We start from the raw sequence: 22,893 nt of genomic DNA, 5'->3' as shown, positions 1-22,893 counted from the left end.
CTTACATTAGATGTTTAAACTTAAAATTGGCCACCACCCACCCTTAAAGTAATTAAATTATTTAGGCAGTTCATGGGTATAGGCTTTTGTTTTTGCCCATCTCTTTTGTTGATTAGCCTATAGACGTTTAAGCGACAGTTCCCGGACTGTTGCGCGTACAAGTACGTGCGGCTTGCCCACAAACGTGTGAAGGGCTCCTCATTTTTTTTTTTCCTCCCCTAAATTAACTATCCAGTTTGATGGATTTTTGAGGAAAACCTAGCGTAGCTCTGTTGTATCCACAACCAGAGGGCGAAAACGCTTTTATCACGTATCACGTATTTACAGATGATACATTTAGGAGCAATATTTTCATCATGTGATTCACTTAGTAGCATTATTAAAGAATATGAGCAGTCATGCCTAGTTAATTTATATGTTGCAAGGTCTACATTAAACTCCCATCCTGAAGAGCTCATAAATCTTTTTAAATATCAAAAGGTTTATTATTCTTATAAATGTATAGAACCTCCATACAAGCAATTCAAATTCACAAAAGATTGTTCATTTATATATAGTTACAATAACCATTGATTGTAAAATATTTATAAAATATTAAAATTTTATTTATAGATATGCTTATAAATAGAACCTCCATAGAAGCAATTCAAATTCACAAAAGATTGTTCATTTATATATAGTTACAATAACCATTTATTGTAAAATATTTATATGTGCCAATAAAATATAAACAATTTGTAATAAATTTTGAATTTTATCATGTTAATTTAAAAGAATGTAACCAATCTGGCCTAATTTTTTTTAGCTCAATCATAGCCCATTTTTTTCATACTCTAATTGTTTTGTCCCAAACTTAAAATTTAAATATAAAAAGAACCAAAACATTTTTTTGCTTATTTTCTTAATTTGTTTTAATATAAAAAGTTTTAAGCCATACAACCAATAATGATATTTACAATTTTTATCAGAGACCAATACCCAAAAATAAAATTTTTCTAAGTATTTTACACATTTATAAACTGACAAGATGGTTCTGCTAATTTTTCTATTATTTTAATTTACATAACTTAATTTTAAATGATAAGCAAATAAAAGATAAAATCTAAAAGGTATATATCTTTTTTGTTAAATATATTTCTTGCTATTTATTTGTATTGGAGAATATGTATTAGTATATTGGCTAAAAAAAATAACTTCAAATAGTGTATAATAATGTACTTTTATTTGTGTATATAGACTAAATATTTATAAAGATGTATTTATAGTAAAAAAAAATATAAAAATTACTTTTGTGTATAAATATAAATAGATAACTAAAACTTTTATAGTAAAAAAATAAGACTAAAAAAAATATTCTCATAAAATGGTTATATATATAAATATATCATTTACAGGACAAAACTAAATTATAATGATAATTTTTATTCTTTATATAAATGCAACAGAAAAATTTTTTTATTTCAGGAATAATAAATAAAGGGTCAAAGGCAAGCCATTTGTCATTATAAAAAACAAACACTCTTGTTTGAAGCAATGTTGAGACACATGCAATTTCCACATCTGTTGCCCATGTGCCACTGCAGCCCATTTTATTCTTCACAATGTAATCAGTAGTTTTTATCCCTATAAATCCAGAAAAGTAGTTGGAATGTTGCATCATAAAAGAAATAATAGCCATCCTGATCATCTCATGATATTCCTCATTATTGCTAATCTCCTTGCTAATACATCTATAATAAGAATTAGTAAGATAATTTAAGTGATAATATAAAATACCTGAATAAACAATTTCCATCACCTAGGACTTGGTCGACCTTATCGGGATCCCCTAAGTTTGTGGATGTTAAATTTTGAGAATTTTGAGGTGCATTTAAGGTTAGGCCTAAAATTTCAGAATGATATTTTTTCCATTCCGATGTTGTTGGCTGAAAAATGAATATTGGATCTTGTGTAGATTGAATTTTTTCTAAAAAAGTTAAAATCATTATTGTCACATTATAAATTTAAAAGTACTGAATGAAGTTTTGAGAGGTCTATATTTATGTGCAATTTGATCCACTAAAATTTAATTTTATAATAGAATATAAAATCTCATAATCATACATATCACATTTGGTCTAGGTAGGTAATTTTCTAAAAATGGAATACAACCCTTTTGATTGGTATTAGAATGTGCTTTATTTACTAAATAAATAAAATAATTTTGTATATTACAACAAACTAAGAGTAAATTTTAAGGTTTGGGGTATATTGTTAGTATCTTTTGTCATTGCATTTTTAACAAAAGTCTTATTTGGTTGTGAGTATAGGCCCATTTTGATAGGTAATATTATTTTGCTGTCTAGAATTATTAATTTATTATATATAAAATTTAATTTTGTAACTTGATGATAAAATAGAGCTCAATTTTGGGTTTTCGACAAGTGTTAAATTTGGTTGTGAGTGGATGCCCATTTTAATTGGTAATATCTTATCTATAATTTGAATTTATTATATAAAATTTAATTATGTTACTTGATGATGATAATTTCCCCTTTTTATTTGAAATTCCTATTACTGATAAATCAGATTTTCTGGATCTACCTTTTTTTTTCATTTTGAGTGGTAGTTTGATACTTTTTAATTTTTGGAGAGTTTCATCAATATCTACAATTTTCTCAGTCTTAGGAATAATTGATATTGATTTTATGATAGGGATTATTACATTTGTATCTATATCCCATATTTAAAAATTTATTTATATAAAATATAATCTAACCTTGTATAATGTTTATCTTTGGAATAACTATGGGATTGGGAAATATACTTTGATTCACTTCAATGATATCAAAATATTTTCTAGCTTGAACTATACTATCAAGTTTTTTTAGTTTTTCGATAAATACATCAAAAATTTCTTGAGGAAGCTGAGATGTTAAACTTGAAAAGGGCATCAATATTCTTTGAACTTGTTTAAATTTTTCATTGGTTGACAAATTTTTTGTGCATGGAAAATCATGATGTTGGGAAATGTTTAAATATGACTGAGACAGAGAAGAATCTTCAGGTGACAATATTGAGCTATCCTGTGTATATTTTTTAGTCCACCTCTCTCCACAGAGATGATTAAGATAAATATCCAATTTTAAGGCAGCATGAAGTGCTAATATGTGGCGACAAGGCAGCTTTATGCAAGTCAAAAAGCCACATGCACATGATTTTAGTGTAATTTTAAATTCTACACCCTTTTCACAGACCAACGCATGGTTTAAAATAGTATCAATATTTAATAGATGTATTTGATTATGAAATGAGATTTCATTTAAAATAATTTTAAAGGCATATGGTGTTAAAAGAATTGAATACAAATTTTCTGGAGTATAACATGCGTAGGTGACACATGGTAGCCTCTCAATACACATTATATTTCTGTGATGCCTTTCAAAGGCTTGAGAACTAACTACTGTTGATAAATCTGAAAAAAGATCATTTAAAGGAGAATATTTATTTACAACTCTTTTAATTTTTTGATTAAGAGATTCTAAACGATTGTTAGTAAAATTGAGCAGATGTGGTGACTCATTTCTCCAATATATCACCCATTCTTTTCTAATAAAGTGCCAATGTGTATTAAAATACAAAGAAACTAAGGGCAATTTTAAATCTATAAGTTTCTCGTAAAGATAATTGTATACATCTTCAGTCTTACTGTATACCATTTTTCCTAGTATTTCCAGCACTGTTTTAACTTCAGATGTAGTAATTTTTCTCTTTTCAGCTGTAATCTCTCTTTTAAATATCCTCAAAGCATGAAAAATACATATGTGAATATTTACTGCTGGGAAACTTTCATAGAAGGCACTTCTATCTGCCATATCTTTATCAGCCACAATAACTTCAAGCTTTGTTAAATTATTATTATGATATTTCATAATATCACACATTTTTTTTACACATTTATAGCTTTCACTTTGTACAAGCCAAAGTGACACTATTTGTGATTCACCATTTCCATCAATTATTAAGGTAATGAAGAGAGGCATCCCATAATTATTTAGCTTGTAGGTTGCATCCACAAACATAACCTCTGGATATCTTTTGAGATTATGTTGCATCATCTCATCTTGAAAAAAAATTCCTAATAGAATATCATTTTCTTCAGTGACCTCAACAATAGATCCTTTATTTCCTTTAAGCAGCTGGAAAATGCTGGCTAAATCATTACACTTTGATTTATTAATATTAGTTTGTAAATTGTGAATATCTTTAAGGGTGATATTTTTTCCTAATTTAAGCATGGATTCTTGTATTTTTAGCTTGTTAGCTTTTAAGTTTAAGTACTTTTCAACTGATTCTCTCTCTTCAAGAGAAAGTACTCTTTGTTTAGGAAGAGATTCAAATGTATTTTTATCTAATTATGATTATTATAAATTTATTATGTAAAATTTTACCTAAATCATGGTTTGTATGTTTATTGACCATAGTCACAATTTGTAGGAAGTGGGTAGTATCTTTGTATTTTAGACACACTGTAAATTTAAAAGAGCACATTTTACGAAATGTTGAAGTATTCCTTATATTTTTTGAGCGATTTTTTTGTATGGATCCCCCATATTTACAAGAATAATAAACCTTTTGATATTTAAAAAGATTTATGAGCTCTTCAGGATGGGGAGCTTTTAACAATGTAGACCTTGCAATATATAAATTAACTAGGCATGACTGCTCATATTCTTTAATAATGCTACTAAGTGAATCATATGATGAAAATATTGCTCCTAAATGTATCATCTGTAAATAAAATTTTAATATTTAATTAATCAATTTACAAAAATTATTAGTAACTTTGTCTAATTCCGAATTTGAATTGCTTGTATGGACTATGGAGGTTCTATACATCTATAGGCATATCTATAAATAAAATTTTAATATTTAATTAATCAATTTACAAAAATTATTACTAACTTTGTCTAATTCAAAAAATAGAAACATTAAAATATTTTTAAATTAAGCGGGTTATCATATGAAAATGAATTGTCACGTGATAAAATGTTATTAATTATCATGGTGTTAGCTTTAGTATATTTTACTAAATATCACGGGTGCTAGCTCTAGTCACGGCCTAAAAGTGTCCACACATTGTAATCAGCTGTAGCGCCATTTTGTAGTTTGGTTATCCATTATTTGTCAGCAAGAAATATTAATATATAGAAAACAAGTCTACTACGATAATTTAGTTTTAAAGGTTTCGATTTATGATATAATATTTTATAGTATCTTTTATTCTTAAATTTTCATAAGACTTTTTTTATGAATGTGGACTAGGTGATTATATTTAAAAAATGAATCTAAGACTAACCCACCTTTTAATTTTTTAAAATATAGTTTAACTTAATTCTGCACGGATTTATAAATCTTATGTTAATGCATCTTAGGATACATGCAAAACAGATCTTTTAATATCACTATCATTTATTATTTTATTTAGATAATGGGAGTGTGCTGTGTTCATAATTGTAATAAAACAAATAAAATGGAATCTAATACACATATTTCTTATCATAAGTATATATATTATTTTTTATATGCATTTATTACATAAAGCATTAATAAGCTACAAACATTGAAAAAAAATCCTTATTTAGTAAAAATATAAAGTTTTCTCATTTTTACTGCTAGGACAAATAATGCTTCTTCCTCTTGAGTTGATAAGATTTCTATTTTGAACTTTGCCTAAATATTTTTCTGGATAAAATATTAAGTTAGCCATTTTTAAAATACATATTTACTATGATACAGTTTCATTTTTAAATATTTGTAAGAAATATGTAAACCATATATATATTAATAGAGGCTCTGCCAATCAACAAATTTTCACTGATTCAATACTATATTACTAATAACTGATCTGATATTAATATTGATTGTTATATACTATCTATCTTTGTATCAATGTCATAAATATATCTTATATTTTACTCATTATTATTCACCTATTTTTAAATATAGATTTCCATTAAAATCCAAAGAATTATTGGAAAAATGGTTACATGCTATAAATAGAAAAAATTTTATGCCTAATAAATATAGTATTATTTGTGGCAGGCATTTTAAAAATACTTGTTTCATTCAAACTATATCTGGAAAGATTTTATTGAAGGAAGATTCTATTCCATCGATATTTAGTATATCTAAGCCACTTCATGATGTATGTTAACAATATCATTACATAGTTAAAACAATATTTTAAAATATATACTTTTTAGATAACGAATGTTTATTCAAATATACAAACACCATTAAAAAGTGATATATTATATGAAAAAGATCCAATTATACATATAACAAATGATCATAATTATTCCGCGACATATGAAACATTAAAAAGAAAAATTATTTACCAAGAGGCTATAATTAAACGCTTAAAAAAAAGAGCACATGCTTATTATAGGAGCTCAAAAAGAGGAAAAAATAAAATAATCAATTTACAAACAATAATCACTTCACTAAAAGATGAAAATTTGTTATCAGATGATGTCGAAAATATTATAGACAGGCACTTTACAGGGACATCTGCTATATTCCTTAAAACACATATACACAGTGGAGGCATCTCAAACCCACAAAAAAAATATATACAAGTGAATTCCGTCAATTTGCATTGACTATGCATTTTTATTCACCTAAGGCTTACAGATATCTCAAATCACACTTTTGTATGCCTTCGGAATCCACATTAAGGGCATGGAGTAGCAAGATTGAAATCATGCCAGGTTTATTATAATAATTTTAAAAAAAATAAATTAAATTAAATAAAGGTTTCCTTTCTATTTCATTTACCCAAATTAAAAGCTACCAAAAAAAATCAGAAAAGCAGTTATATTGTGTACTTAGCCTTGATGAAATGCATATTAAAACACAAATAGATTATGACCCCCACAAAGCAGAATATCATGGTTATGTTGATTTAGGTGATGGGACAAAATCAACAAAGGAAGATAAATCTTGTCCAGAAGCAACAAAGGCACTGTTTCTTATGGCTACATGTCTTAATAGCAGCTGGAAAATGCCAATAGCCTATTTTCTAGTTTCACAAATGAATTCAGATATCCTAGCTAATTTAGTGAGAGTTGCATTGTTCAATATAAATGAAACAGGAGTTATCTGTAAGGCCATAGTATGTGATGGTTGTGCTGTTAATAAAAAAATGAGCAAACTGCTTGGTGTTAGTATGGATCCTGATAATATCATTCCATATATTGAGCTGGAATTTTATGAATCAGAAAAAATATACATGTTACTAGATGTTTGTCATATGCTCAAATTACTTAGAAATCTATTAGCGGAGGAGGAAATTTTAATAAATGAATCAAATGGAGAGGTAGCTAGCTAAATTTGGTTAAATATTTATTTTGTATTTATAGTTAATAGATTGGAAGCATATACAAAATTTACACAAATTGCAGGAGTGCGAAGGTTTACGTGCTGCAAATAAATTGCGCAAAGCACATATTGCTTTCCAAAAACAAAAAATGAAAGTTTGATAATAAATATATAATTATTAAATATTTTTTAAGGTAAAACTTGCTGTTCAAGTTTTTAGTGCATCTGTTGCAAATAGCCTTCTTTTTGCCCAGCATCAGGAGATTCCTGGATTTGAAAATTGTGATGGTACAATTAATTTTATATTGATGATAGATCAGTAAAATAAAAATTATGATATAAATTTATGAATAACTTATAGAATGTTTGATTATCTTAATACAAGAAATTGTCTTGGTAAAGGATATAAAGCCCCTTTATATAATAATACAATTGCAGATTATGAAAATCATTTTGACAAGTGCATTAAAACTTTAAAATCACTCAAGTTAACAAATGGAACTTATGTCTATAAGTCTAATAAAAAAACATGTGTAGAAGGGTTAATTCTTTCTATGAAAAGCATCCTGGAAATGGGGAAGGAATTATTAACTGGGGAAACCCCAAAAATGAAGTATTATATTTAATTTATAACAAGAGTTATTCATAAAGCTATAATATAACAATTTTTTAAGGTTCTTTTTAACATATAAAACCTCTCAAGACCACCTAGAATTATATTTTTGTAGTATTCGTAGCAGAGGTGTTTAATGATAATCCATCAGCATATCAGGTTCGATCTGCTGTTCGCATTTCTTTAATGGCAAAATTGGATGCTACAATTACAGGAAATTGCATTTCCTTAGATAATACTCAATTAATATGTTCAAATTTTCAAAATAATCATGACGATGATTTTAATTCTATCAAAACTATTTCAAATCCAATAATACCCCAGGCATTATCTTATTATTTTAGCCAAACAAATCCTCATATCCCAAAATTATCATTATATTTAGATAATGTAACAACTTATATTTCGGGATATATAGTACAACAACTTATTAAAGAAAAAAAGGTACGATGTGATGTTTGCATTAATGCAATGGTCAGTGATTCATATATTGATAATAATATAAATAATATGCTCATAAATTTTAAAAATAATGGGGGGTTAGTGATTCCTTCATCTAGTATGTCTATATTATGCCGAATTTGTGAAAGTTCATTTAGAACTTATCAAAATGATATTAAACGTAAAAATATTATTAAAAAAATGGAAGTGTTGGTTTTTTCCACAATAATTGGTACAAATATTTTTATTGATCTTACTGAACATATTAATGAACATGAGATTGGTTACAGCCATTTTCAAATTCTTGTAAAATTAATTGTTCAAAGGTAATCATTTATTAGTTTTATACTATTTTTTTAAAGATATTTAAATATTAGATTTTTTCATTTTGCTGACTTGAGAAACCAGGAATTGAGAACTGGTATGAGGCAAAATCTTATAAAAGCAATACAATTTAATAATCAATAAGTCATGTAAATTAATATTTATATCTTCTTTTATTTTTTAAAAATTATATTGTATAAAGAACAGGCCTTATATAAGACATATTATAAAAATTATGATATTATATATAATCTATGCTAATGTAAATATATTTTATTTTTTATAGGTGATGATAGAATCAAAAAGGATGAATGTTTATAATCAAAGATAATATGAATGTGAATCATCACATTGTTAAAAATACATTTTGTTTTTTAAAGTGTACTCTATATTTTTATATATTTATTGTATAAACCTTATTTAAATGATTTATATAATAATTTAAACTCATGCAAAAAATGTTATTATTACACTATGTTTTTATTGAAAAAAAAATAAAAGATGTTTTCATTTGTCATTTATAATTAAGATGAAATAATTAAAACAAAAAAAATTATAAATGATTATTACAATAAAAATTAAGTAAGATGAGCTCTCAACCCATCTTTTAAGATAGTTTAACTTATTTCATCTAGAACACATAATCCAAAATAATTTTTAATTGACATGATATTTTTTTATAAAATCTTATTTTCTTAACATAATTAATTAATCCTCATCTACTTTTAGAGTATTGTAGATTTTATTTAATTATATCTATACAGATCTCTTTTTTTGTATAAATTTTGATTATTATTTTAAGGTATAAATTACTTACCTAAAATTAAAAGTACCAGCAACTACAATAAATATAAGTACATCATTTTTATTTATTAATAAGATATGAATCATAAAATATTATTATATTTAATAATAAGGATTCCATAAATGAACAATAAGTGGATAATAAGATTTTTAATGAAACATCAAGTGAATTTGATAAAATTATAAAAACTAATTTTATTAAAAAAATTAACAAATATATATAAAAATATAAATGATTTTGATATTTGCAATTAATATGTATAAAATAAATTAGATATTCTAATAAATGATTGGGGGTTAAATAATTGAGGAATGTTTAAAAATAAATTTATTTTTATAATAATATTAATCAAATAGATAAATTAACTTAAAACTATGATTGAAAGATGTATTTTCTTGACTGAGTCAAAGGAATCTGTGTGATAAGTTTTTTTGGCAATTATATATAGGCAGTGGACCTTATTTGGTTGAATATTTGAGGGTGTATTAGATATAAGTATGGAATATTTTGTATGGGTATAATTTTGGTGATTTTTGTTTCAGTGATGTTGTAGCAATCTATGTTTCTGAATAATTTCTGGGTGAAAGTAATTTAATGATATTATGTACTACTATTGGATTAAATGTTGAGTTTTTTTATTTTAGAGAATACCCATGTAATTTAATTGAAGATCAGTTGAGGTTAGGATTCATTTGATTATTTTACATAATTACATTAAAAATTATTAGTAAAATTGTTAAATTTTTAAAAATTATTATCATTATTGAGGCATTTGATCAACGTACAAGCTACAAAATGGCGCTACAGCTGATTTCAATAGGTGGACGTTTTTTTATGCATGATCGTCAATCTATAGTTATATATATCATTGTTTTATATCCAACTTGATGAATTATTATTTCTAATTATATTTGACTGACTGATGATGATAACAATTTTGAGAATTGATAATAATAACGACTGAGTTACAAGCAAGCTACATGACAAATTCACGATTTATAAAGACAACTTTAGATAAGGATAACAAGCTTACGATTTAAACAAACTAACGTGCAAACTCAATTTAAACAAACCAACAAACACAGTAAACGATTTGGACAAGCCAACGATTAAGATGTGACTTATGCAACATTGGCAACCAAAACGATAAACCATTTGGACGACAAGCTCTCTATGACTGCTTAGATGAAATTATGGGAAGGCTTTTTTAGAAGAGGGAGAATGTTATATTATAGGAATTAATAAATTAAAACATTATATATTTGGTTATTGAATAGTATTATGTTTTAATCTATGTAACGCGCATTCATTTAATTCTGTTTATTCTGAGGATCAAATCAAATTATTTGAATCTCCCATAAACTCCTCCTTGGCACAGGTTATTTTTACTTTTGTTTTATCTTCCTTTATTTTACTTTCGCTGCCTTTTCTCTCTTCTCATTCTGTATTGAACTTTTTTCCTTTTCATCTATTATTTGCTATCAAATTTCCCATCTTATGCCTTATGACCGTGTGATTAAAGTTAGGTCCCCTTTTGCCTTTATAATTTATTATGTATATAAGCATCTTATAGGTGTGGGCTGTGCTTATTTTTGTCCATTCCTCATCAGCCCATAGACGTTTAAGTAATAGTCATTGGACTTTTACGCGTACAAGTACGTGCGGCTTGTCCACAAACGTGTGAAGGGCTCCTCATTTTTATCCCCATTTTAATTTGTCCAGTCAGATGGATTACCCTGAATTCATAGTGGCGCGATTGCGAGTGCGATTTAGATGCGATAAATACAAAATGCAGTAAATATGATATCGCATTCATAGTTACCGATCGCGCGATTTGATACGCGAAAGCAAATCGCCGCGATTTTTTCAAAACACAAATCATTTTGTGTTTATCGCGAGATTTTGAAATAGTGCTTCGTTAAATACAGATTTTGGTGAATATAGCTTAAAATTTTTGATTTTGCGCTACTTTTAAATTTAGCGCTAATTTTTTATTAATTGAAATGAATTCAATGACAACCTTTTTTGATGATATAAAACCAAAGGATCAAGTTAAAATTATGATTTAAATTTAAATTTTTTTAGAAAATAGATAAAATAGCTTTTATAGATGCAAATGATATATTTAATGAAATAAAAGGAGGTATACATGAATGTAATATAGCATTTTAATTGATAAAATATATTTATTATTTAAGTGATCTCGTTGATAGTGAGAATATATCAGATGATATATTTATTCTCAAAGATTTTGCAGCACTAAATCTTAGTAATGATTCTGGTAATTAATATCTAAAAATTTATATTATCTTTTATAGAGAATCTATGTCTTGTGTTGGGTCACCTAGTTATAATTATAAATGTCCTAAGAGAAAGAACAATGATATGGGTAATTTATATTTTTTGATTTATTGATAAATTTTAAATAGATGACTATAGGAAATTAATGAAAATAAGAAGCAGATAAAGCATAAATAACCTTGGAAATGCTTAAAAATAAATCAACAGAACATGCAATATGTTTAATGTTAAAAGAAAAATTAAATGATTGTACCAAAGAGGAAAAAAAAGAAATAACAAATAAAATACTTGATATTATAAAAGATTATTGATTAAAATTATTTTGTATATATTTTTGTTATTTGAAATATATATTTTGTATGTATTTATATTATTTGAAATAAACATTTTGTGAAATACATTGAATGATATAATTATTCCCAAAAGTCCTTTAAAGCCTTGTACTGAGTTTGGTAATTAATAATGTCTAAATATATATAATTTCTAATGAATGATCTTTATCTTAGAGAAAGTTTAATGACATTGGTAATTTATGTTAACTTGCTTTATAAAAATATTTTCAATAGATGAATTTAGAACAACTATATAGCTTTTTTGTGACATATTCCTACATATATATTTTATGAGTTTAGACTATATTAATAATAACTTTATTTTTTATTATAATATATATAAAATACAAAACAAGATATTTATGATTGTACCAATCAGGAAAAAAAAGAAGTAACAACTAGAATACTTGATATTATAAAAGATTTGATTAAAATTATTTTGAATATATTTTTGTTATTTGAAACTATATTAATAATAACTTTATTTTTATTATAATATATATAAAATACAAAACAAGGTATTTATATAAAATACAAAACAAGATATTTATATAACATACAAAATAAGATATTATTTAATTTATAAAAATCTATAATATAGGATTTTTATATAAATATAAGTATAATCATGGAATGAATCAGAATAGCAGTGTTGATTTAATACTATATGAATCTTATGTTGCTAAATATACCTAAATAAAAAATATATTTAAATAATAAATTGCTTTATTTTTACCCTAAACAAACCATGAGCTTTTCTTCAACTCTTATAGGATGTTTTATAAAATTGGTACATTTGGTATGTAATAAAGGTTTTACAAGTTTGAGTATATAATAAAAGGTTTCCTAAATTAAAATGAATTATAGATAAAATAAAATTACTTTAGTCATTCTCATATAGTTGAAAAATTTAGGCTCATTTTTTAATAGTTTAGGAAAGAGGACATAAAATTCGCCCTCTTTTGTTTTATTAAAAAATAGTATCTTCTCTTCTTCAAGATCATTTTGTAAAAAAATAATAATTTGAGGATGGATACCATTTTGAATTAATAACGCTTTGCACTGCACTATAATGAAAATCGCTGCGATCGATCCAGCTGATCGGTCGCTGCGATATCGCGGCGAAATTGCAATCGCAATAGCTCTTCACTATGAATTCAGGGTTATGTTGAAAGCCTAACGTAGCTCTGTTGTATCCACAACTAGAGGGCGAAAACGTTCTATATCACGTATCACCTAATTATATTTTTATTTTAGTTATACTTCTATTTTATAAGTTAACCTTTTAATATTATATTCTAATTTTAGTTTGTAAAAATGTTATATATATATGATATGAAAAAGAGAAATAAAATGAGATAAAATAATATTTTTACTTTTTCTCCAAGGACGTTCTTTCAGCCAAAACCATCTTTCTTCAAGAAGATGCAGAAATCATGCTTACTTCTGCTCAAGGTATAGATTTATTTTATTTATTATATTAAATTAAATTTTTTGCAATAAATTCAACTTGCAAATGATAATAAATCAGTAGGAAAAGCAGCTATTGAAGATTATTATTATATGAATATAATATTCCTTTTTTTCAACCCTTTAAATAAACATAATTAATAAATCTATTTTAGATGATTGTGATTTTCCAATAGATATAGCAACGCTCTAATTGATTTGCATCATTATAGTTTTTATATATATTTAATATGCATAGATATGAATCATGTCTATTCACTGTTAATATTTTATATGAATGCATTTTGTATTAATTGTGTTATTATAATATTATATATTATTCAGTGCAAATATTAATGATCAATCTGTCTATGTAATATATAAATACTTAAAATAAATCACTTATTATTATAGAAAGAAGGCTATAACACTAAAAATAAAAAATCTAAATCCTATTATTTTGATAGGGACATTTATCAAAAAAGTGAATGTAAAAGAGTTAATATTTAAAATAAATTAAAAAACCCTTCATTTACTATGAAAATTTTTATAAGAAAGATATATTGTTTGCTATGCTTTTAAATTAAATTTACAAAATAATTATTTAATTTATTGGGAAAAATTTAATATATTTATTGTTCTAGATTACATCCAGAGTTGGGCAGTACCGCGAATACTTGTATCTAAGATACAAGATCTTTTTGTATCTTGTACTCAGTATCTTATTGACATTTTTAATAAGATACTAGTATCTGTATCTAAGATCCTTTATTTTGAAAAGAATCTCGTATCTTTTTCATTTTCTTTAAAAAGATACAGATACAGATTCTTTTTAATATTCATGTTTAAAACATTTACATATCACACAATCTAACTTTATTTTCTTCGTGAAATCTTGTATTATTTTCTTTATTTTTTCCTGCTATATTTTAAATATATTGATAACCAAAATTAGTTGGAAATTTTACAGATCACAAAGATAGATAGATTAAAAATAACAACACCAAAACTAAATAAGTAAAGGTTATATTTTATATGTAATATTTTTTAATTTGTAGAATGTTTAACATTTATAGTAGTGAAAATGAAATTATGGAGATAGGTTCTCTTGAATCAAATCCGAATCTTAAAATTCTAGATGGAAAATTTTATAAAGTAATTCATGTTAAAATGGACAAGGTACAAGCTGAATGTCAAAATTGCACAAGTAAAAAAGTTATTAAAGGTTAAACAAACTCCTCTACAAACTTTGTTAAACATATTAAAGTATATTATACATTTTTATTTTATAATTATTAACATAATAATACCTATACTTAAGTCCCTCTTAGATAATTGTTATTAAATTTTTTTATAGAAGATGGTTGATTATCAAATTAAAATCATTTTAGATATATAATTTTTAGAGGTGTACCGATACCACTTTTTGGAGGTCGATCCGATCCAATATTCAATTGATATCGGCCGTACCGATCCGATATCATATCTAATTTTGTATTCTGTAAAGATACCGGTTTTAATTTTTAATATACTTTTTATTAGTACAACATCTATAATTTAACTATTCCATAACTTATGTCATTTAAATATATTATAATGATTATCTATAGTTTATATTCAATTCAATTGCAATTAAAAGTATATAAAATATTTTTATTGTTAAATCACTTTTATATAGCAAGTAATAACATTAATCTATATACATAAACATATTAATTAATAAACAATTATATTATGAAATTTGAAATAAATATTTAAAATAATATTTAACATTAATATAGCGAAAATTTCTTTTTAGTAATACCAATATTTCCAATTTATCAGAGGTCAGCTTGCGGCGATAGTAACTGTCAATATCACCAGCTTCACTAAAAACCAGTGGCGTAGCTACGGGGGTGGTTTTCGAATTTGGACCCCTCCCAGAGTAAATTTTTTTTTTAGATTATGCTTTCAAAAGACTTAAAAGTGACTTTATATCAAATAAATACTATGAATATTTATATTTTTCTATTTTTGATGTTTATGGAAGGATATTATATTACTATTGAAATTATTCTGGATAGTATTATTATAAAGTTATTGAGAATAATCTACTAAATTATAATAATATATTATTGATGAATTTAAAAAATATGTATATTATATAATTTCGAATATATTGTTATGATTTTTAAGAAAAACCCGGTCGAAGGCCGGGCAAAAGGGCCGAAGGCCTGTTAAAGCGGGTATGGACCCCCTCTAAGTAAAATTCCTAGCTATGCCACTGCTAAAAACAGATTCTGAAGAGATTATCGCACACTTTTATAAACAGAATGCGCAAAAAAATAACAATATGGTAGAATTTTTATTAATTAAATATTATTATTAAAAAAATATACATAAAAAATGGATTTAGATTTTATTTATAAAAATAAATGATTTTAGATATAACTATTTTTTTAAATTTTATAACATTTTATTTTTGTTAAAGAAGCAATTTTTATATCGGATCAAATTTTATAATATTGACCGATAATTGATATTTTAAAATGGGTGAAATATCGGTTTGATAAAAAATATCGGCACATCCCTAATATATTTTATATTTAATTATTTTAGCAAGTTCTTATTAGAGGAAATATTTAGCTACAGTTGATATATAATATTAGATAATTTTAAAAGGCTCTTAATAAAATAATTATAATAAGGTAGAATTTAACTTTATTAGTTACTTTTATTTATTTATGCTATAAGTAAAATTATATTACAGTATTTATCTACAAAATTTAATCAATTTAAAATGCATTAAAAAAAATTGTTATATATTTAATAATTAAATAATATAGATTCCACGTCAATTCGGCGCGGAAAATTCGGCGCAGAAAATTCGGCGCAGAAAACTCGGCGCGGCGTCAATTCGGCGCGTATCTAATACAGTTGCAATTTATTATAAATTTATTAGTATAAAAAAAGGATGATTAAATAGAAATGATTTTGAATGTAGGTCATATTAATTATTTCTTCGTATTTTTTTTTACAAAAATCTAAATTTTATTTACTAAATGTGTAATATCAATTAAAAAAATTAACAACCAATATTTATACCGATTTTCTTGCTGGACCAATTTACCACATTATAAGGTAGGGTAGACTGGGGTTAATTGGACCGATTTTTATAAAATTAGCTATAACTCCTGGTTTTTTAGATAATATAAAAAAAATATATGATTAGATACCTAAAACTATACTCTATAAAGGTTCCTTATAAAAAATTTTAAGAATATAATCATTTTTTTTTGAATTTTACTTTTTGTAAAAGAACAATTTTGTCCAACAAGCCCCAATAGCGGGTAAATTAAGGCAAGTTATATATAAAAATTGAAACTTAATTTTGGTTAATTTAATAAACATTTTGTATTTTTTTCATTATTAACTGCCATAATTGACGTGTATGGTTTAGCAAGCCCTGCTAACTCTAAATTTCTGGATATAATAAATACTCATAAAACTTTCCCAAATTATAAAAACTTCATCAATATTTTATTTCTTAAATAAAATTTTTAATAATTATTTCAAAAGATTTTTTGTCTATAGACGTAAACTAATAAAAACTATATTATGATAAAATTTTAACCTTCTGGTGTATTTAATTTTAAGATGAGATTAAGTGGTTTGTCAAGCCCCGGTGCCTAATCCCAGTCTCCCCTATTTTGATTAGTAGCCATTATGTAAGCGAGATTTTGTGCTAAATGTAAGAAAAGTTTGGACTTCTATCTCTAATCCTACATGTTATTATGGCTAAAATCTTAATCGACCCAAATCGGACGTTTAACAACACTAATGTTGATCCAATAAAATTCAAATTAAGACTTATTCATTTTTTAGATTTATTAAAAATCCTTAAAATAATTCTATTAATCATTTTAAATATATATTATGTTTAACTAATTTTTTCTATTATAAAATAATCAAAAACGAATTAACGCACAAAGGCAATTTCATGGCTGTTTATGATTGGTATTTAGGATTTATGCTAAGAAATTATAATATCTCCTTTATGTCCAAAATGTTTATTAAATTAACCTAAATTAAGTTTCAATTTTTATATATAATTTGCTTCAATTTATAAGTATTATGATATTTTTAACAATAAAACAATAAAATTATTCTATACGTATCATTATTAATAAATAAAAATGCATTTCAATTTATTATGGCTAAAAAAACCAATGATTTAGGAAGCCCCTTGAATTTGCCCACCCCGCTATTGGGGCTTTTTGGATATTATTTTTACTTTTTCAAAAAGTAAAATTTAAAAAAAATGATTATATTCTTAAAATTTTTATAAGGTATCTTTATAGAGTATAGTTTTAGGAGGTATCTAATCATATATTATTTTTTATATTATATAAAAAAATCAGGAGCTAAATTTTGTAAAAATCGGTCCAATTAACCCCAGTCTCCCCTACCTTATAATGTGGTAAATTGGTCCAGCAAGGAAATCGGTATAAATATTGGTTGTTAATTTTTTTTATTGATATTACACATTTAGTAAATAAAATTGAGATTTTTGTAAAAAAAAATACGAAGAAATAATTAATATGACCAACATTCAAAATCATTTCTATTTAATCATCCTTTTTTTTATACTAATAAATTTATAATAAATTGCAACTGTATTAGATACGCGCCGAATTGACGCCGCGCCGAATTGACGCCGCGCCGAATTGACGTTGCACTGAATTGACGTTGCGCCGAATTGACGTTGCGCCGAATTGTCTCCGCGCCGAATTGACGTTGCGCCGAATTGTCGCCGCGCCGAATTGACGCCACGCCGAGTTTTCTGCGCCGAATTGTCGTGCGCCGAATTGACGTGATACCAATAATATAATGTTGTACATTATTTTCATATTTTTTATATATAATTAATGATTTTGCAAGAAATATATTAAAATAATTTGAAAAGAGATTTAAATGATATTTATATATATATGATATTACAAATGCAAGATTTAATAAATCATACTAGAAAATAAAACTAATTTAAAAAATACATAAATATCACAAACAAAGTAATGATAAATACTTATTAAAGATAATGAATAAAATAAAACTAGTATTATTTTTTTTTAGAGATTCCATTTAGCCATATACTCCGAATATAAGCTATATTTAAAACAACACAATAACCTGAAAATTCTAATAAATCATTTGATTTAATTTTTTTTTCTTATTTGCACATTTTCAACTCCCATTAAATATACTATTCTCCCTTCCTGTTTAAGCTATAAATGGACAAAAATTAATATTAAAATCCCTGGTTATTATAATTAATTCATCAATAAATATTTTTAATTATTGCAAATTTTCATTATTATATGTGTAATACTATGTTCTTCACATGTAAATAATAAAAATTGTATTTTATAAACTATTCTAATTTAATTGGTATGTTAATTTAAAAGTATCTTGTATTTAAGATACTCTAATTTAGTAAAAGATACAAGTATCTTTTATCTTGTATCTTATTGATATTTTGAACAAGATACTAGTATCTGTATCTAAGATTCATTTTTTATAAAGAATCTGTATCTGTATCTAGATTCTTTTTCCGGAGGACCTGCCCAACTCTGATTACATCGTATATTAATAATATAATTATCAATAATATACTAAATATTTACTATTATTAATAATATTTTAATAATAGATATAATATTTTAATTTATGACTTTTTTAGGTAATACATTATGGGAACATTTATATATTTTTTATTTTTCGCTATTCTGGTTTTCGCTGTTTCGTACCGAATTCCTTTCACTATAAATTATTTTAACTCTTTAATACTTGGGTCGTAATATCTAATTCACTGTACTGTATACTTTAATCTAAACCATTATTGTCAAATTATCATCTGATAAGCTTTCTACAAACATTATATATTATCTTTCCAAAATATCATCTAGGAAGCTTTCTACAAAATTTTATATTTAACATTTCTACATATTGATATTTTTTTCCGATTCAATGTATATAGTGTGTAAAAGATTCCATTATTGCAAATTATCATATAGGAAGCTTTCTACAAAGATTGTATATATTAACTTTTTAATATTGGTTTCATAAATCCTAATATTAAATTTAATGTATACTTTATAATAATAAATTTTTATTTTTTATCTCTATTTGTTTCTAAAATTGTATCATTTTTTCTAAATATTTTTTTAATTTCATTTTATTAAATTTATCATTGTTTTTTCCTCTTTTTTTTATTATTTTCATTTTTTCTTTATTTTGTCATTTTTTTTCATTTCATTTTGTGTTATTTTTCTTATTTGTAAATAGTGTTCAGTTCAGATGTGTTCAGATTTAAAAAATCAATACTAAATACTTTGAATAATATATTGTGAATTCCATATCAAATCAGCGAGCATAGTGAAAATTTCCTCTATAGTTTCCCTAATTTTTATTTTAGAAAAATATTTTTCCTCTTGGTTCATATATCAAAATTGTGTTTTATGTACGTTCATTTTTGATAATATAATAATAGCTCAACTATAGTAATGCCTCTTCTAATTTTAATTCAACTAATAATTTAAATTTCTGAAGAAAAATGAAATATATAAAAAAATTTACAATAGCCATTTTTATATGAAATCGTCCAATTTTCAGCAACGTGTATTTGGAAGAAATTATTTCAAATGCTCATAATTACTAAGTAAAAAATTTTTAAACAGTTAATATGAAAGGATTAAAAATATAATAATCGAAAGATAAGATAAAAATTTGACCTTATTAATATTGGGTGGACAGATATAAAATGTATTATAAAATAAGTTTTATTATAGCAATCCTAAGTCCCAATTTTATAAATTAAATGAAACACGGATGGGAGAATATATAAAATGATTATTAAAGTAATTGAAGAAATAGGAAACACAAAAATTAACATCATAATAAAGGATAATGCAAGTAATGAAGAAAGCCTGGACACTTGTGAGAAATAAATATCTAATAATCAAATGCATTTGGTCTACTGTAAATTTGCTTTTAAAGGATATAGCAAATAAAATATTGCCAATTTAAATTTTAGAGCAGCAACAAAATGCATTATAAAATTTGTAAAATTCAACATTCTTTTACATATTTAAGTAAAAGCAACTACTTAAATATAAAAATGGTATTGTTTCCTTAAGGTTACCTAGCCTAACAACTCACGAAAGGTTAATGTCGCTGATATGCGGTTTAAAGATTCTGGAGGATTAATTGACAAACTACACATAAGTTTCAAAATGTAATCCTCACTTTTTTCAAGTCATTCGCCAACTTCACGTTTTTTAATGGTTTTATAACTTGGTAATGGTTAGTGATGCGGATATTCGGCTTAGATACTATTAAAGCACAAATTAAGTACCACATAACGGCCAAATTCTAGAATATCTTTCTTATTTTAGGTTTTGCCAAAGTGCCAGTACTTTCTTATTTTGCTACACAATTCACTAAACGGTTAAATTTGCTAGTGTCAGGTTTTAAGATTTAATGGGCTATACAATGGTATAAGTTTCGGTCATTGATCCTCAAGTATTTTCGCCAGCTTTGTATTTTTCTTATTATGCAGTTAACTCACTTCCGATTAAATTTTTTGACATTCCATTTGATGAATACGGAGGATCAATTAAGGAACTAAATATCTGTTTGAATTAGAAAATGATTGCTTTAATTTTAGATTTTGGCAAACTGCAAACATCTTTTTTGGTTGTAACTCACGAACACTTAATTTCGCTGGTATGCGGTTTGAAGTTTCTGGAGGATCAATTAGCGGACTACACAAATTTCATCTTTACTTTTTATAAGTCATTTCGTCAACTTCTCGGTTTTAAAATGGTTATTCGAATACGGTTATCTGTGTTAGAGAATATTAAAGCACAGAATATTAAATAATGGCCAAGTTTATAATCTTTTTTATTTTACTTTTTGGCAAAGTGCCAACACTTTTTTATTTTGCTTATAACTCACTAACGGTTGATTTTACTAGCATCCGATTTCAAGATCAATTAGGATGAATTAACAGGCCACACCATAATATAAGTTCTTAATTGATCCTTAAGTCGTTTCGTTAGCTTCAAGACTTACTAACCTCTGATTTCGCTGGTGTCTGGTTTGAAGATCATTTAGGCTCAATTAAGATTCTAAATATTGGCATAAATTTCAGAATTTGATCCTCAAGTCGTTTCGCAAGGACAAAGATTTACTATTTATTGTTTATAATTTTGGAACAATTTTTTGTGAAATTTTTTAATTTTCTAGGAATTTTTTTTATAATTTTCTCAACATTTTTAAATATTTTATTTGGGGAATTTTTTTCATTTTATTTTCAATATCGCATAAAAATTAAACGGAAAAAAATTTATAAAATTTTTTTGTAAAAAAAGGAACATATTACCCTAGAGGGGAGTGAATAAGACATTAGATAAGCAGATTTCGAAATATATTTTTCAAAATCTAAAAACCGCGGATTTATTTTCCGTTATTCTATTAGGAACTTGTTAATAATCTAATTAGGTTAAATTTGAAATGATTTTAGGTCCAAGTCCATTCAATTCAAATTTTTATAACTCTTTTTGGTCCTATTTCTCTGTTGAATAATGATTATTCTTAATTTTAATTTGTAAAAAAATACTTATTTAACTAGTACTTTGCCTTAATTTTTATTAGTAATATGAATTGTATTTGGATTTAAAAAATACAATTTAACCTTTTATAATTTTACTTTTTGTTACTTATTTTATTACTTTTTGTTTTTGTTTTTGTATTCAAATCTTAATGTATAAAATATATATTTAAAAGCCAATTATATGAAAATAAAGAGTTTGAAAAATAATATTTTTACATGGTACTCCGGATGATGATATGGTATAAAATACTCACCATAATCCTTTATATTTTATTTTTTTGAATTTTTTCTCTTCTTTTATAATGGTGAGATTTAATACTTAACATGCAAAAACATTAAATGAATAAAAAATTTATTTTTTTTTCTATCCTATAAAAAGGTAAAAACTTTCAACAATAATTTATTATACAATTTTCGATGTATTCATTTAAAATATCCAACATTCCATCTGAGATCTCAGTATACGATATTTTATGGGAGCTCACTTATAATTGTGATATTCAATATACTAGAGAACCTGCTTATGAAGACATCTCCTTTGAATTTTATAGTTTGAAGGAGTGCTACGCTGCTACGAGTCATTGGATGGCAAATTCTTTGCGTACAGTGAATC

General features: G+C 25.0%; 2 protein-coding genes and 1 long non-coding RNA gene across 3 annotated transcripts; 1 reads left to right on the top strand and 2 right to left on the bottom strand.

Moving 5' to 3' along the window:
- Positions 1-1,213: 1,213 nt before the first annotated feature.
- On the bottom strand, positions 1,214-2,623 carry LOC135928003 (uncharacterized). The gene is made up of 7 exons (XM_065464308.1): positions 2,515-2,623; positions 2,385-2,474; positions 2,222-2,341; positions 2,104-2,184; positions 2,014-2,058; positions 1,777-1,966; positions 1,214-1,730 (listed from the first exon to the last, which is right to left on the bottom strand). The coding sequence occupies exons 1-7, from the start codon at positions 2,594-2,596 to the stop codon at positions 1,385-1,387; spliced, it is 954 nt and encodes a 317-aa protein (XP_065320380.1). The 5' UTR covers positions 2,597-2,623; the 3' UTR covers positions 1,214-1,384.
- Positions 2,624-2,753: 130 nt separating this feature from the next.
- LOC135928677 (uncharacterized) lies at positions 2,754-4,515 on the bottom strand. The gene is made up of 2 exons (XM_065465133.1): positions 4,431-4,515; positions 2,754-4,390 (listed from the first exon to the last, which is right to left on the bottom strand). The coding sequence occupies exons 1-2, from the start codon at positions 4,459-4,461 to the stop codon at positions 2,754-2,756; spliced, it is 1,668 nt and encodes a 555-aa protein (XP_065321205.1). The 5' UTR covers positions 4,462-4,515.
- A 553-nt stretch (positions 4,516-5,068) lies between these two features.
- On the top strand, positions 5,069-6,084 carry LOC135928329 (uncharacterized). The gene is made up of 3 exons (XR_010572291.1): positions 5,069-5,224; positions 5,468-5,544; positions 5,989-6,084. It is a non-coding gene; the product is annotated as an uncharacterized LOC135928329 (long non-coding RNA).
- The last annotated feature ends 16,809 nt before the right edge of the window (positions 6,085-22,893 follow it).

The sequence above is a fragment of the Gordionus sp. m RMFG-2023 genome, chromosome 4 (assembly GCF_954871325.1).
Source record: "Gordionus sp. m RMFG-2023 chromosome 4, tfGorSpeb1-WG-v2, whole genome shotgun sequence".
In the NCBI taxonomy this organism is placed as follows: domain Eukaryota; kingdom Metazoa; phylum Nematomorpha; class Gordioida; order Chordodea; family Parachordodidae; genus Gordionus; species Gordionus sp. m RMFG-2023.
Note: the sequence above shows the minus strand (reverse complement) of the source record. Positions and strands in the feature narration are given on the sequence as shown.

Bases quoted from the DNA above. Each gene is read 5' to 3' on its own strand.
- LOC135928677 (XM_065465133.1), bottom strand. From the start codon at position 4,461: ATGGTCAATAAACATACAAACCATGATTTAG. The intron at 4,391-4,430 runs GTAAAATTTTAC...AATCATAATTAG, and splicing joins ACATACAAACCATGATTTAG to ATAAAAATACATTTGAATCT.
- LOC135928003 (XM_065464308.1), bottom strand. From the start codon at position 2,596: ATGAAAAAAAAAGGTAGATCCAGAAAATCTGATTTATCAGTAATAGGA. The intron at 2,059-2,103 runs GTATGATTATGA...ATTAAATTTTAG, and splicing joins ACCTAGACCAAATGTGATAT to TGGATCAAATTGCACATAAA. The intron at 1,731-1,776 runs GTATTTTATATT...TTCTTATTATAG, and splicing joins GATGGAAATTGTTTATTCAG to ATGTATTAGCAAGGAGATTA.